The 12,572-nt window shown below is 49.4% G+C and overlaps 1 protein-coding gene across 1 annotated transcript in view; it reads right to left on the reverse strand.

Annotated features, from left to right (window-relative positions):
- Positions 1 to 8,312: 8,312 nt before the first annotated feature.
- Positions 8,313 to 12,572, reverse strand: part of PELP1 (proline, glutamate and leucine rich protein 1) — a 33,346-nt gene continuing 29,086 nt past the window's right edge. The window contains exons 10-17 of the mRNA XM_003810210.6: positions 12,190 to 12,278; positions 11,995 to 12,111; positions 11,725 to 11,872; positions 11,426 to 11,585; positions 10,534 to 10,589; positions 10,165 to 10,371; positions 8,612 to 10,060; positions 8,313 to 8,452 (exon numbers count right to left, since the gene is read on the reverse strand). Coding sequence (XP_003810258.2) covers positions 8,360 to 8,452; positions 8,612 to 10,060; positions 10,165 to 10,371; positions 10,534 to 10,589; positions 11,426 to 11,585; positions 11,725 to 11,872; positions 11,995 to 12,111; positions 12,190 to 12,278 — 2,319 coding nt within the window. The 3' untranslated portion in view covers positions 8,313 to 8,359. The remainder of the gene's footprint in view (positions 8,453 to 8,611; positions 10,061 to 10,164; positions 10,372 to 10,533; positions 10,590 to 11,425; positions 11,586 to 11,724; positions 11,873 to 11,994; positions 12,112 to 12,189; positions 12,279 to 12,572) is intronic.

Raw genomic sequence — 12,572 nt, forward strand, 5'->3', positions numbered from 1 at the left:
GTACTATATGCATGTTGCGGAAGGAACAAGTGAATGAAAGGCTTGCTGGGTGGAAAAGCAGACAGTGTAGTTGCAGTACGACAAATGAGGCCGGGTGCGGTGGCTCACGCCTGTAATCCCAACACTTTGGGAGGCCAAGGAGGGTGGATCGACTGAGGTCGGGAGTTCAAGACCAGCCTGACCAACATGGAGAAACCCCATCTCTACTAAAAATACAAAATTAGCTGGGCATGGTAGCACATGCCTGTAATCCCAGCTACTCGGGAGGCTGAGGCAGGAGAATTGCTTGAACCTGGGAGGCGGAGGTTGCGGTGAGCTGAGATCGCGCGCCACTGTACTGTACCCTAGGCAACAAGAGCGAAACTCTGTCTAAAAAAAAAAAAAAAAAAAAAAAAAGACAAATGAAAGCAGGGCTGGTTGGCAGGAACTGAACTGGTCAGAGTGTAAATGAGTGCAGGTTCTTAGTGTTCAAGACCCAAAAGTGTGGCTTCAGCACCATGTTTCACAGGAGAGGCTGAGAAACCAAAGACATGGGAGACTTCAGGGAGTTAGATGTCCGAAAGGTGAAGAAATCTGGGGCAACACTGAGTTCAAGTGTTGGGAAACATTAGAACAGCATGAGATAAGGCAGACCAAGGGTCTTTGCAAAGGACTGAAAACGAGAAGAAACCTCTTGAGCTCTGGATCCCATGCGGGAGCATTTCATTGACTTCGTGTGCACAAATATCTCTTTATGCTGAGTCTTTTGCCAGGAACCACATGGAGAAAAGAAGGCCTAACACACAACCCTTGTCCAGGGGGTCTACAGATAAGTTGCTATTTAGGGAAATCCACTGGGCAGTTTGTAGGGAGGTCACTCATCCTGTATTTGAAAACAGATTTGCACTGGACCCAGACAGGTCAAAGACTAGAAGTGGAAGTGACCCAGGCCCCGGGACTGAGGATCCATGAGACCCCACAGTGACAAAGTCCTAAGAATGGCACCCTGTGGGCTCCCTAGGATCTGTGCCCTGAGAGCTGCCCCTCAAAGTCTCCTTGGCTTGCAAGGGGTGAAGTGGCGGGAGGGTGTGCCATGCTAGGGGTGCCCTACCACCCCAGCCCATTCTTTTTTGTTGCATTCAGTCAAAAGGGAGCAGTCTGCAACAGACGGTGTGAGAGGAACCCGAGCAGCTAAGCTCCCATCAGAACTCAGTTTCTCAATCCGCTCCAGCAATGCACATCCACCCCGCTGGAGAGGGAGCCTCCCCAGGTTCTTGCAGAGCTTATCCTACTGCAGGTGATGGTTTGCTTATCTCCCACGTTCAGCTCAAGGAACTGAGGAGGAACCACAATTAGACATTCGTTTGTTCATTGGTTCATTCATTCATTCGTTACTGAGCCCCTTCTACATAACAGGAATTTGGAACTGGGGATGCAGCAACAGACAAACCAAGAATGTCTCTGCTCTAATGGTGTTTACATTCTATTGCGAGGAGACCAACTAAATATTCACAAATATATATCATATATATCAGGTGGGGGGTGGGGGAAGCAGGAGCTAATGAGGGGAGATGGAGGCAAGAGGGGTGTTTTAGACAGGATGGCCAGTTAAGGCTTCTGAAGAGAAAGCATCAAACCTCTGCCTCTGTTTGGGTGGCCAGGGCCCAGAAGCCTGAGATCTTGGAGCTCTGCCTCTCTGTCCCTGCAGACTGAGAAGGAACCATAGAGAGGCTGAGGAACAGCTGCTCCCTGGCCGACAGAAACCATTCAAAGAACATAACATTCAGGAACCAAGTAGGGCAGGCGCCTGGGTCGCCACAGTCCCTGTGCTGAGGTGCGAGTGGCGGCGGAGCAGGGCTGGCACCTCACCGCACCATCTTCTCTCCTTCCTTCACGAGGTCTTACTCTTCCCCAGATCCAATGGACATTTCTCAACAGCACGATGTTTTCTATGTTTTCTGCCTCCTGTTTGAAGTTCTTTTCTGGGACATGGCCCTCTCCAAGTCCTCTTCACGCTCCTCTTGCCCCTAAAATGTGGTGTGATGTGGTTCTACTTAAGCCCACGTCTCTTTCCACTCCAATCATCCTCCCTGGGTGACCTGCCCCCTCCCAAATCTTCTCCAGCCCTGAACCCTGTCCTCAACTACACACCTCACATATCCAGCTGCTTCTTACCCCAGAGGTACTGCTCATTCAAATGTTCTACATTATTGTCAGCCTGTGAATTCCCTTGGAGCAGCATCTTGGATAATATGCATTTCCCCAATGCCTGGTGCCCTGGCTTGTGCACCGTAAGTATTCAATAAATGCTTGTTTAAATCTTTCTTCCTTTCCCTTTCCCAACCCCAAACTACTCCTATCTTGGCTACTCCCAGGTCCAACTCTCCTCCACAGCCTGCCAAAGCTGGTCAAAAATAGGAGTCACTTCCCTCAAGGATGAACTGTAAAGGAATGCCTGCTACTTAGAACACAGCCCAAGTTCCTGAGCACAGCTTTCGAGGCCCTCACCACCTGACCCCCATAAACCTGTCCAGCCACATCCTCATGCCTCCTTTCCTGCATCACCTGCTCCAGCGAACTAAAGCAGCAAGGTGCCCTGAAGGTCTCCACCCATCTCTGAACCCCCCTATTTCTGCTAAGCCATTATCTTTCTCCTGCACTTAGCACAACTGAGGGGCTCAAAGACAGAGCCAGTCTAAACCCTGTGAAATTTCACCATGCAACTTTTTGAAATTCCTTGTCAGACAATTCCAAATAGACGCTAGCCATCCAATTGTGTCCCATGCACCCATGCAAATTTAATAAACAGATCTACACCCAAGCTAATTGCAGTGGTTGCAGTGGTTTTTGGTTTTGAGAATGGGTCTCCCGGTGTTGCCCATGTTGGTCTCAAATTCCTGGGCTCAAGCGATCCTCTTGCCTCAGCCTCCCAAGGATCTGGGACTTCAAGCATGCACCACTGCACCCAAGAAACCTTCTCCAGGATAACCCTGATATATTATCCTTTGAGTATGATTATTAACTGTTTGAAGAATTTAACTATCCTAACATTCAGCCAACCCTGTCCTCGAGCACAGGGCTGTGCTTGTCATAGACTCTTGAAGAGCCTGTGGAAGTCAATATCCTGCCCGTATTTCCCCAACTAGCAATTCCAAAACCCAGGACTAGTCTGACAGGCTCTGTTTGGAACTGCAGACCCATTCTGGCCCCTACCAATTGTGTTCTTCCCTAGATCAAGCCAAAACACACCTGAATAACCTGCTGTTCCTCCCAGATATTGGAACATATCATGAAACCACAATAAATATGTGCACACAGGCAGATCGATGGAATAAAACACAAGGCCGAAAATAAATCCAAATACACATAGGAATTTAGAATATAATAAGAGAGGTGTTTCAAATCATGAAAGGGTATTTTGTTTACTAAATGACATTAGTACAAAACTGTAAAGTTAGATTTGTACCTCATGCCTTACGCTAAGATAAACAAATTCCAAATGGATGAAAGCTTTGCATGGGAATACTAAAACCATAAAAGCATTAGGATTGTGAAAGCATTCACGCATTGTAAGCGCTTATTAGCACCAATAAGACGTCAGGAAAAAATGTGAGAACATTCCAATAATCTTCAAAGCCCTTTAAAAAAAATACTGTCCAAAATCCAGGAGCTTTTAAAGAATAAATTCAACTAATGAAAATTAAATTTTCAGCATGTCAAAAAAACAAACCCACTAAAAGTCAAGAGAGAAAAACAAACTCCTTAAAAAAATGCAACTCTTATTACAAAGAGCTGATGTTCCTAATATACAGAGCTATGAACTGAGAAAACAAAATCAACTTAATAGGCAAAGGATATGAACATTTCACACACAAAAAAAGGAAATTCAAAGAGTTGTTTTTTGTTTTTTGTTTTTATGGAGTCTTGCTCTGTCACCCAGGCTGGAATGCAGTGATGTGATCTCGGCTCACTGCAACCTCTGCCTCCCGGTTTCAAGCGATTCTCCTGCCTCAGCCTACCCAGTAGCTGGGATTACAGGCACCCACCATCATGCCTGGCTAATTTTTGTAGAGACAGGGTTTCACCATGTTGGCCAGGCTGGCAAAGAGATCTTAAACACATAAAAAGAGGCTCAAACTCTCTCACAAGAAAAATGTAAATTAAAACACATTAATGTGCCAATTTCCATTTAACATATTGGCAAAGACCACAAAGTTAACTGTGAACACACTTTGGCAAAGGTTCGGGGAAACACCCATACTCCTGGTGGGAGCAAAAATTGATACAACATCCACGAAAGAACTCAGCATTTCTGCTTCTTGGAATTTATTCTACAAATACTCACTTATGTGAAGAATGACATGTCCACGTGGCATTTTATACAAATATATGTCTGTTTTGTGGCAGCAAGAGATAAAGCATCAACCTAAATATTCATCATCAGGGACTAGTTTAAAACATTATGATACAATGAGATTCTAGGCAGCTGTCAAAAGAGAATGAGGAAGCTCTGTATGAACAGAAATGGAATGATCTTCAAATTCTGCCAACTCCACCTTCAAAAATTATCTAGAATCCAACCACTTCTCCAACACCTTAGTGGAAGGTATCATCTCTTCTAGCTGAATCTGCTTCCTAGCTGGTGTCTCTACTACCCTTTCTTTTGTCTGTTCCCCAGGAGCAGTGACATGGGTTCTATTACAACATAAATTATGTGACATCAATTATCGGCCTAAACCCCTCCAGTGGCTTCCCACCTCACCAAGTAGAAACCCTAGGCCCTGCCTCACTGCCCCCCCATCCCCCAGCCATCCTCTTTCACCCTATTATTACTCTGACCTCATTCCCTTTTCCAACCTCACTGGCCTCCTTGCTTTCCTTGAACACACCAAGAATGCTCCTGCTTCAGGATCTTTGTACTTGCTGTGCCTGGGCCCCAGAACTCCACACAGCTCTCTCTCAACTCTTTAGGGTCTTTAGAGTCTTTATTCAACATCACCTTCTCAGCAAGAGCTTCCTCAACCATTGTAATTAAAATTGCACACACACACACACACACACACACACACACACACACACAAATGTAGTAACATGGTAGACATGGGTGTTCTGGGTGTAATTCTTTCAACTCCGAATGTTCAAAAATTTTCATTATAAAATATTGAAAACAGGCTGGGCGCGGTGGCTCACACCTATAATCCCAGCACTTTGGGAGGCTGAGGCAGGCGGATCACGAGGTCAGGAGTTCAAGACCAGCCTGGCCAACATGATGAAACCTCGTTTCTACTAAAAATACAAAAAGTAGCCGGGCGTGGTGGTGCATGCCCGGCTACTCAGCTACTCAGGAGGCTGAGGCAGGAGAAGTGCTTGAACCCAGGAGGCAGAGGTGCAGTGAGCCGAGATCATAATGCTGCACTCCAGCCTGGGGCAAAACTCCATCTTGAAAACTAAATAAGTTACAATTTAAAAATTCAAAATACTGAAAACAATACACCCACACGAATCTATCCCTTTCCTTGCTTTATTTTCCCACTGTGCTCACCATCAAATATACATCTTACTTATTTGTCTACCCCCCACCCCCAAAATATCTAGAATATAGATCCCACAAGGGCAGGGCAGAGATTTCTGCATTTTGTTCACTGCTGTATCTCCAGCTTTGTAAAACAGTGCCTATCAATGACTACCAACATCAAATTTCTGGTTTTACTGTAATAATGTAAGATGTAACCACTGGAGGAAACTGGCTGAAGGACAGCTTGTCACACCTACCCTCTCATTAGCATCTCTGCAACCTCCTGTGGACCTATAGTTACATACATTATATACACATACATACATATATATACACACATATACATATATATACATACATGCATATATATACACACATACATATATATATATATATATATATTTTTTTTGAGACGAAATCTCACTCTGTTGCCCAGGCTGGAGTGCAGTGGCGCGATCTCAGCTCACTGCAATTTCCGCCTCCTGGGTTCAAGCAATTCTCCTGTCTCAGCCTCCCGAGTAGCTGAGATTACAGGTGCACTCCACCACATCCAGCTAATTTTTTTTTTGAGATGGAGTCTCACTGTCGCCCAGGCTGGAGTGCAGTGGCGCGATGGCTCACTGCAAGCTCCGCCTCCCGGGTTCACGCCATTCTCTCACCTCAGCCTCCTGAGCAGCTGGGACTACAGGTGCCTGCCACCACACCCAGCTAATTTTTTGCATTTTTTAGTAGAGACAGCCTCTGATTTATGTTACGTGATAATATACTACCATTTGCATTTAAAATTATATATATATATTTGTATGTGCATACAATATCTCCAGATGAATATGCAAAAACTGATCATACTGGCTGCTCTGGCAGAAAATCTCATGGCTAAAGAGGACTTTTCAACAAACCTTTTGTACCTCTTGACTTTTGAACCATGTGGATGTTTTCCCGATCCAGAACACCATTCAAATGAGAAAAAATTCTGTTCTAGCCTCTTCCCCAAAATCAATGTCAACTTCACCTATCTACAGTTTCCAGAAATCAGGTTCTTTCCCTTTCTGAAAAACCACTATTGCACTGTTCACACTACACCCTTGTCCTTGCAGTGATCCTTAAACCTTCCAGGGCCTTCTCCACCTACAAGAAATTCCTCTTGAACTCAGAGGAGGAAAAAAAAAAAAAAAAAAAGCTATTAAGACATTTTAGGAATAGGAAAATTTTAATATCACAATTATCACTGGATTACTGTTATTTTTCTTAGGTTTGATAACGGTATCAGGATTGTGCAGAAAAACATTCTTATCTTAGAAGATAATTCATGTTAAAGAATCTGGGATGGGAAGGGCCACGGCGTCTACAGCTTACTTTCACGTGGTCCCATGAAAAAAGAAATGTGTATAACTACAGATGTATAGATTAGACAGATATATGGGTGTAATATAGATACATGTCTACATGTAGATACGCAGTTTATAGGGATAAGAGCTAACATGACTAAATGTTAATTGGCAAATCTAGGCAAAGGTTATCTATTATACTGTTCTCACTTTTCTGTTTATTTCGAAAACAAGTTGAGGGGTAACTTTTTAAAATCCTACTGAAGTTTCCAAAAATTAGCTCAAATGCCACCTCCTCAAAGGGCTCTTCAGGATACATGTTGGGAGAAATGACTCCCTCTTCTGCATTGCGAAGGCACTTTACTTACGTTCATGATTCAACTGACTGAGCAAAAAAAACCACGGGGCCCCTAGTTCAAGCCCACCAATCTTGGTACCCTCTCACAGACACATCTCTCGGTTCATCCTCACACGTCCATCCCAGCAAGGCCTAGAATAGGATTAGTGCTTAAAGAAAAGACACTGGGACGGTCAGGTGCGGTGGCTCATGCTTGTGATCCCAGCACTTTGGGAGTCCAAGGCAGGTGGATCATGAGCTCAGGAGTTCAAGACCAGCCTGGCCAACATGGTGAAACCCCATCTCTACTAAAAATACAAAAATTAGCCAGGCAGTGGCGGGCGCCTGTAATCCCAGCTACTCAGGAGGCTGAGGCAGAGAATTGCTTGAACCTGGGAGGCAGAGGTTGCAGTGAGCTGAGACCATGCCACTGCACTCCAGCCTGGGCAACAGAGCAGGAGTCCATCTCAAAAAAAAAAAAAGACAAGACAAGACACTGGGTGGGAAATGTCCACACCTCAAGAGTGAGCAGAAAGGCCTGGGGTGAGCTTATCAAACTCCTGCCAGGGAGCTGTGAGGGGAACCGTCATTAGGAGGACTAGCCCCAAAACAGAGGTCATTCCCAACGTACCCACTACGGACACCCTTTCATCTTGGGGTAAGGTCCAAATTTCCCAGAATTCAATGACTAAACTGCTCCACACCTTTTCCTAATTTCCTAAACTTCCATAGACTGAGCAATCACTCAGCCTGCCCTTTCAGACCAAGGGGCCGTATGTTTGAGCACGCATGCGTGTGGGCATGTGGGTGTTGACACAGGTCCACTCACTAGGATGCATTCTCCACACATTTCCCACCCCGAATACAAACACGAAAGCAGGGCTGTGTCTCTATAACTCCTCATTCTTAACCCTACACACAATTCTGCACGTTTAGCATCCAGCCAGAATCCTACAATTCTGACACCATCGTGCTGACTGATGGGACAGTCCATTACACCAATATGTCAATTGTTCCTCTCTGGATCGTCAAAAAGAGGACAGCTATGGAGACATCTGGGGAATACTATGGACACCCTGAAAAGCCCAGCAGACACTTGAGCTTCTGGCTGGGGACCCAGGTGTGGCAAAAGGCAGAAGCAGCAGTCGCTATCTAAGGACATAACTTTATTGGAAACAAAGAGTGGGGTGCAGAAGATGGCTAGGAGTCAGGCTCTGTGGGAGGTGGTGGCTTCTCATCATCAGGGGGACAATCGATGAAGTCGGCCAGCATGGCAGCTGTGTCATCCTGCTCCTTTTAGGCACAAAGACACAAGATTCAGAATAGTCACACACATATACACAGAAGAATGGTTCAGGCTGGGCAAACCTCTCCTAAGAGAAGCAGCTGTCACCCCTTCTCCCGCCAGCCCCACCTTCTCGCCCAAGGAACCTTCCCTGCCTGGCCTCTCACCTTTTCCTGGAGAGCTTCGGCCTCTGTCTCTGTCTCCATCTCTTCTTCTGCAGGTGTCTCTGGTGGGGGCTGCACCTTGTCACTCCCATCCTCAGTCTCCTCTTCCAACAGGGTTGGGGGAGCAGAGGGCTCTTCTTCAACAAGCTCCTGGGGAGGGGGCCCTGCTGCAGGGCTTTCCCCTTCCCTCTCCACCTCTCCCTGGGAGGGGAGCGCTTCAGGGGCCAGGGTGGGAGCTGTGTCAGCCCCACGCTCCTCCTCCGTCCCTGGCTCCTCCACTTCCAAAAGCAGCCCGGGTTCGGGTTCGGGTTCTGGCTGCACCTTTGGGGGAGACTCAGGGGGAGGCAGAGCCGGAGGCAGGGTTGGGGGTGGAGGTGCACCTTCTTCTACCTCCCCTCCTGCTGTGCCAAACTCCAGGTCTTCCACGTCTTCCAGTTCCTCCTCCTCGTCATCCTCCTCTTCCTCTTCTTCCTCTAACTCACCTTCTTCTTCCTCAAAGTCTTCCTCAAACTCTTCTTCCTCTTCTTCCTCTTCAAAATATTCCTCTTCATCCTCTTCCTCTTCCTCAAAGTCTTCCTCCTCTTCCTCCTCTTCCTCTTCTTCTTCCTCCTCTTCTTCCTCTTCCTCCTCCTCTTCATCACTGCTGTTGATATTAATAACTGTCAAATCCTCTTCCAGGGCTGGGGGTCCTCCCCCACCAGGAGTCCCTTCAGGGACCAACTGGGGTGGAGGGAGCGTCACAGGACCAGGAACAGGCGGGGGCGGAGGTGGGGGTGGCGGGAGAGGCCCTGGGGCTGCAGGAAGTTCTTCAGGCTCCTCCTTCGCTGGCACAGGAGGGGAGGCTGTTGGTGGCCCAGTGGGGGCTATAGGGGGTGGTGTGGCACCTGAGGGTGGTGGGGGTGGCAGGGGGGGAAGCCCCTCGGGCACGATCACCACGCTGTCATCAGAGTCACTTTCCAAGGAGATCTCCACATCAGATGCCTCCTCCTTGTCATAGTGGACAAAGGCTGGTCTGGGCACTCTCCCCCCAAAAGTTTCATCTGGGGGTATAGTAGGTGGGGGAGTCCCACTAGGGGCAAGGATGGGGTCCTCATTTGAGCCTGCCCGGTGGTTCTCAGGGCCAGGAAGAAGCCGGGGAGGGACAGACACTAGGCCTGGGACAGAAAGGCCTAGGTGGTTGGCTGTGGTGGGAGGTCCAGGGCGTGCCGAGGACACAGGGCCTGCTGAGGGCATGGGGCCTGCTGAAGGCATGGGGCCTGCTGAGGGCATGGAGCCCACTGAGGGCATGGGGCCCGGAGGATGGAAGGGTGGGGCCCTGAAGGGCGATGGGGCCTCAGGAGGGGGAACTGGAGCAGGTGTGGGGCAGGTGGGGCCCATGGGCTGCAGGGGAGGAACCCGGGGGTGGGTCAGAGCAGCACAGGTCACCAGTGCTTCTGAGCAGAAAGAGGAGACCTGAGGAAAGAAGAAAGGGCAAGTGTGAGCACCAGAAATACTGGGAGTCTCTTGGAAACAAGAGACTCCAGGAACCAAAGAGGGGCTTGGCCCATCACAGTTACCTCAAGGCTATCTTCTCGCTGGCCGAGGGAGAAGGCTTGCAGGGCACAGGCAAGAGGAGGTGGGCAGCGAGGAGACGGGGCCAGCAGCAGCGCCAGCAGCAGGCAGTAGAGTTCACGGCGGCAGCGGGAGCTCGTGTACGGGGAGCTGCCTAGGACCTCACCCTGCTGTACACCCATGACCAGGGGGAGGACCAGGTCATGCAGTCTCTGAAAAGGACAGAGCACACCTGGAAACATCCCCAAGACCACCCAACCCTTCTCCAGAGCCTACTCCCAGGTCTGAATGGACCCAGCTCTGGGCCACACCCCCCAATGTGTACAGAGCAGGGGCCCCTTCCCCTATCTCCACGGAGACGAGGCTCCACTAACCCTGTGAGTCTCCTCCTTGATGAGAGGCCCACACATGAGGATGGTCCGGCTGAGGCCTGGGGAAGAAGAATGGTGTGTAAAGGGTAGGCTCCCAACAGGACTGACGGCAAGGGCTTCTGAAGCACACAGCCCAAAATGGGCATCAACTCTGCCACTGCCTATCTTGGCCAAGTCATTTAACTTCTCAACTAGAAAATGGGGATCATAAAAGTACCTCTACTGTATAGGGCCACTGACGGTATTTAATTGAGACAATGTAAGTAAAAAATTATAAATTTTATAATTTTGCATTTATGTATTTGGGAACAATCGGTTCTCCCCTTCCCATGCGATGGGGTGGCAGGCAGTGAAATATATGGGACCCAGAGGAAAGGCATCCATTAACTGCACAGTATCTGACTAGCAACCTGTGGACAGGTCAGTGGTTACGGTGAGAGCAGGGAGCTCCCCCAGGCAGCCTGCCCTTGGAAGAATGTCAGCTTCACAGGGAGGAGCCTTCCCCGCATGCTGGAACTCTGCCTGATAGAAAGTGGATACACCAAGGACGTGCTGAACGCAGGAGGAAGCGAAGGCCTTGGAGGGGCTGTGTCGGCTACCAGAGCTCCCGGTCTAACCGCAGGACCCGAGGCCGCCTGAAGCCCTGGCAACAGGGTGGCTGCTTGGGTGCCTCCTCCTGGCCTCTCTGCGGGCTTCCACCTGGCTCTGCATTTCACAGGCACCTTCCCCTTCACCTGCTGTTTGGGGGATCACTTATCGCAGTGGACAAAGGCTGGTCTGGGCACTCTCCCCACAAAAGTTTCATCTAAGGGTATAGTAGGTAGGGGAGTCCCACTAGGGGAAAGGATGGGGTCCCGTTTGAGCCCCAGTGGTCCAGGGCACAGGCCTCACCCACCTCTGAGTGCAGCCGCACACACGTCGCTGTTGGCATTGCTATCCCCTTTCCGGTGGCTTGGCGGGGCCATAGCTTCCCCCACATCCAGCTTTAGCTTCTTGGGGGCGCTAGGCTTCCCAGTCTGCAAACTCCCATCAGGGCTCCCCCGCGGGCTACGCAGCTGGAGGCAGAGAAAACATAAATCACATCCACAGGCAAACAAGAAGGCAGGACAGCCACAGCAGACAGTGTTTCCTGAGCAGGCACACTTGGTCAAAGGGCACAGGATGAGTCCTAAGGCGGAGCCGAGGCCTCCTCACCTTAAGGGCATCAGCTGGCGGGGAGATGTCGCTGAGCAGGTGGGTGAGCAGGGCCTCTCCAGAGGCTCCTCCCTGAAGCATTCCCGCCGAGGCCCCACAAACCTGCACCCACAGCTCTAATATCGCGTACACCTTGGTCCGAACCGTGCTGTGTCATGAGCAAAGATGGCAGTTATGAATGGGGGGTCAACATGCCAGAAGCCCCAGCCCACCTGCACCCCCTCACCCCCCTCTCCTCTTTATTCCCTTCCTGCCTTCCTGGATGGTCACCTATAAGGCCTCTCCTGGCCTGGAGAGAGGGAATCTCTACCGATGCTCCAGGAATTGAGGACCTGGGGAAGCAGGCGGCCGATCAGGATCCCAAAGCGCAAGAGCCGGCTTCCACACCTGGGGCAGAGAAGGAATGGTGACCCTCGTTTCTGGCATGCCCTATCCCTTCACCACAGCCAGCCCAATCCCACTCACGCGAGGATGAGTGCAGACAGCAGGTCCAAGGCCTCAAGGTGGATAGAGGGCAGCAGCAGCAGCCGCAGGGGACCATCTCCATGCAAGCTCTGGAGAAAAAAGTGGCAGAGATGAAGAGTGGGGGAAGAAAGTGAGAGCCAGAAAGAGACAGAAACAGGGACAGACCATTTACATATGTACACATAGGTAAGAAACCCAACCCCTGATCTCAGCTCTCCCAACAAAATCAAACCCCTATCCTCTAAAATAGACCCTGGATGGAAGGTAAGAAGGATGGCTGGGCCTCTCAGCAATGACTCAGCTGATCCCCAAATTCACCCTCCCCCAAGGAAGCATTTGCTACACTCTGACACTGTGCTCCTGTGTCACGACACATAGGAAGT

The sequence above is a fragment of the Pan paniscus genome, chromosome 19 (assembly GCF_029289425.2).
Source record: "Pan paniscus chromosome 19, NHGRI_mPanPan1-v2.0_pri, whole genome shotgun sequence".
Taxonomy (NCBI): domain Eukaryota; kingdom Metazoa; phylum Chordata; class Mammalia; order Primates; family Hominidae; genus Pan; species Pan paniscus.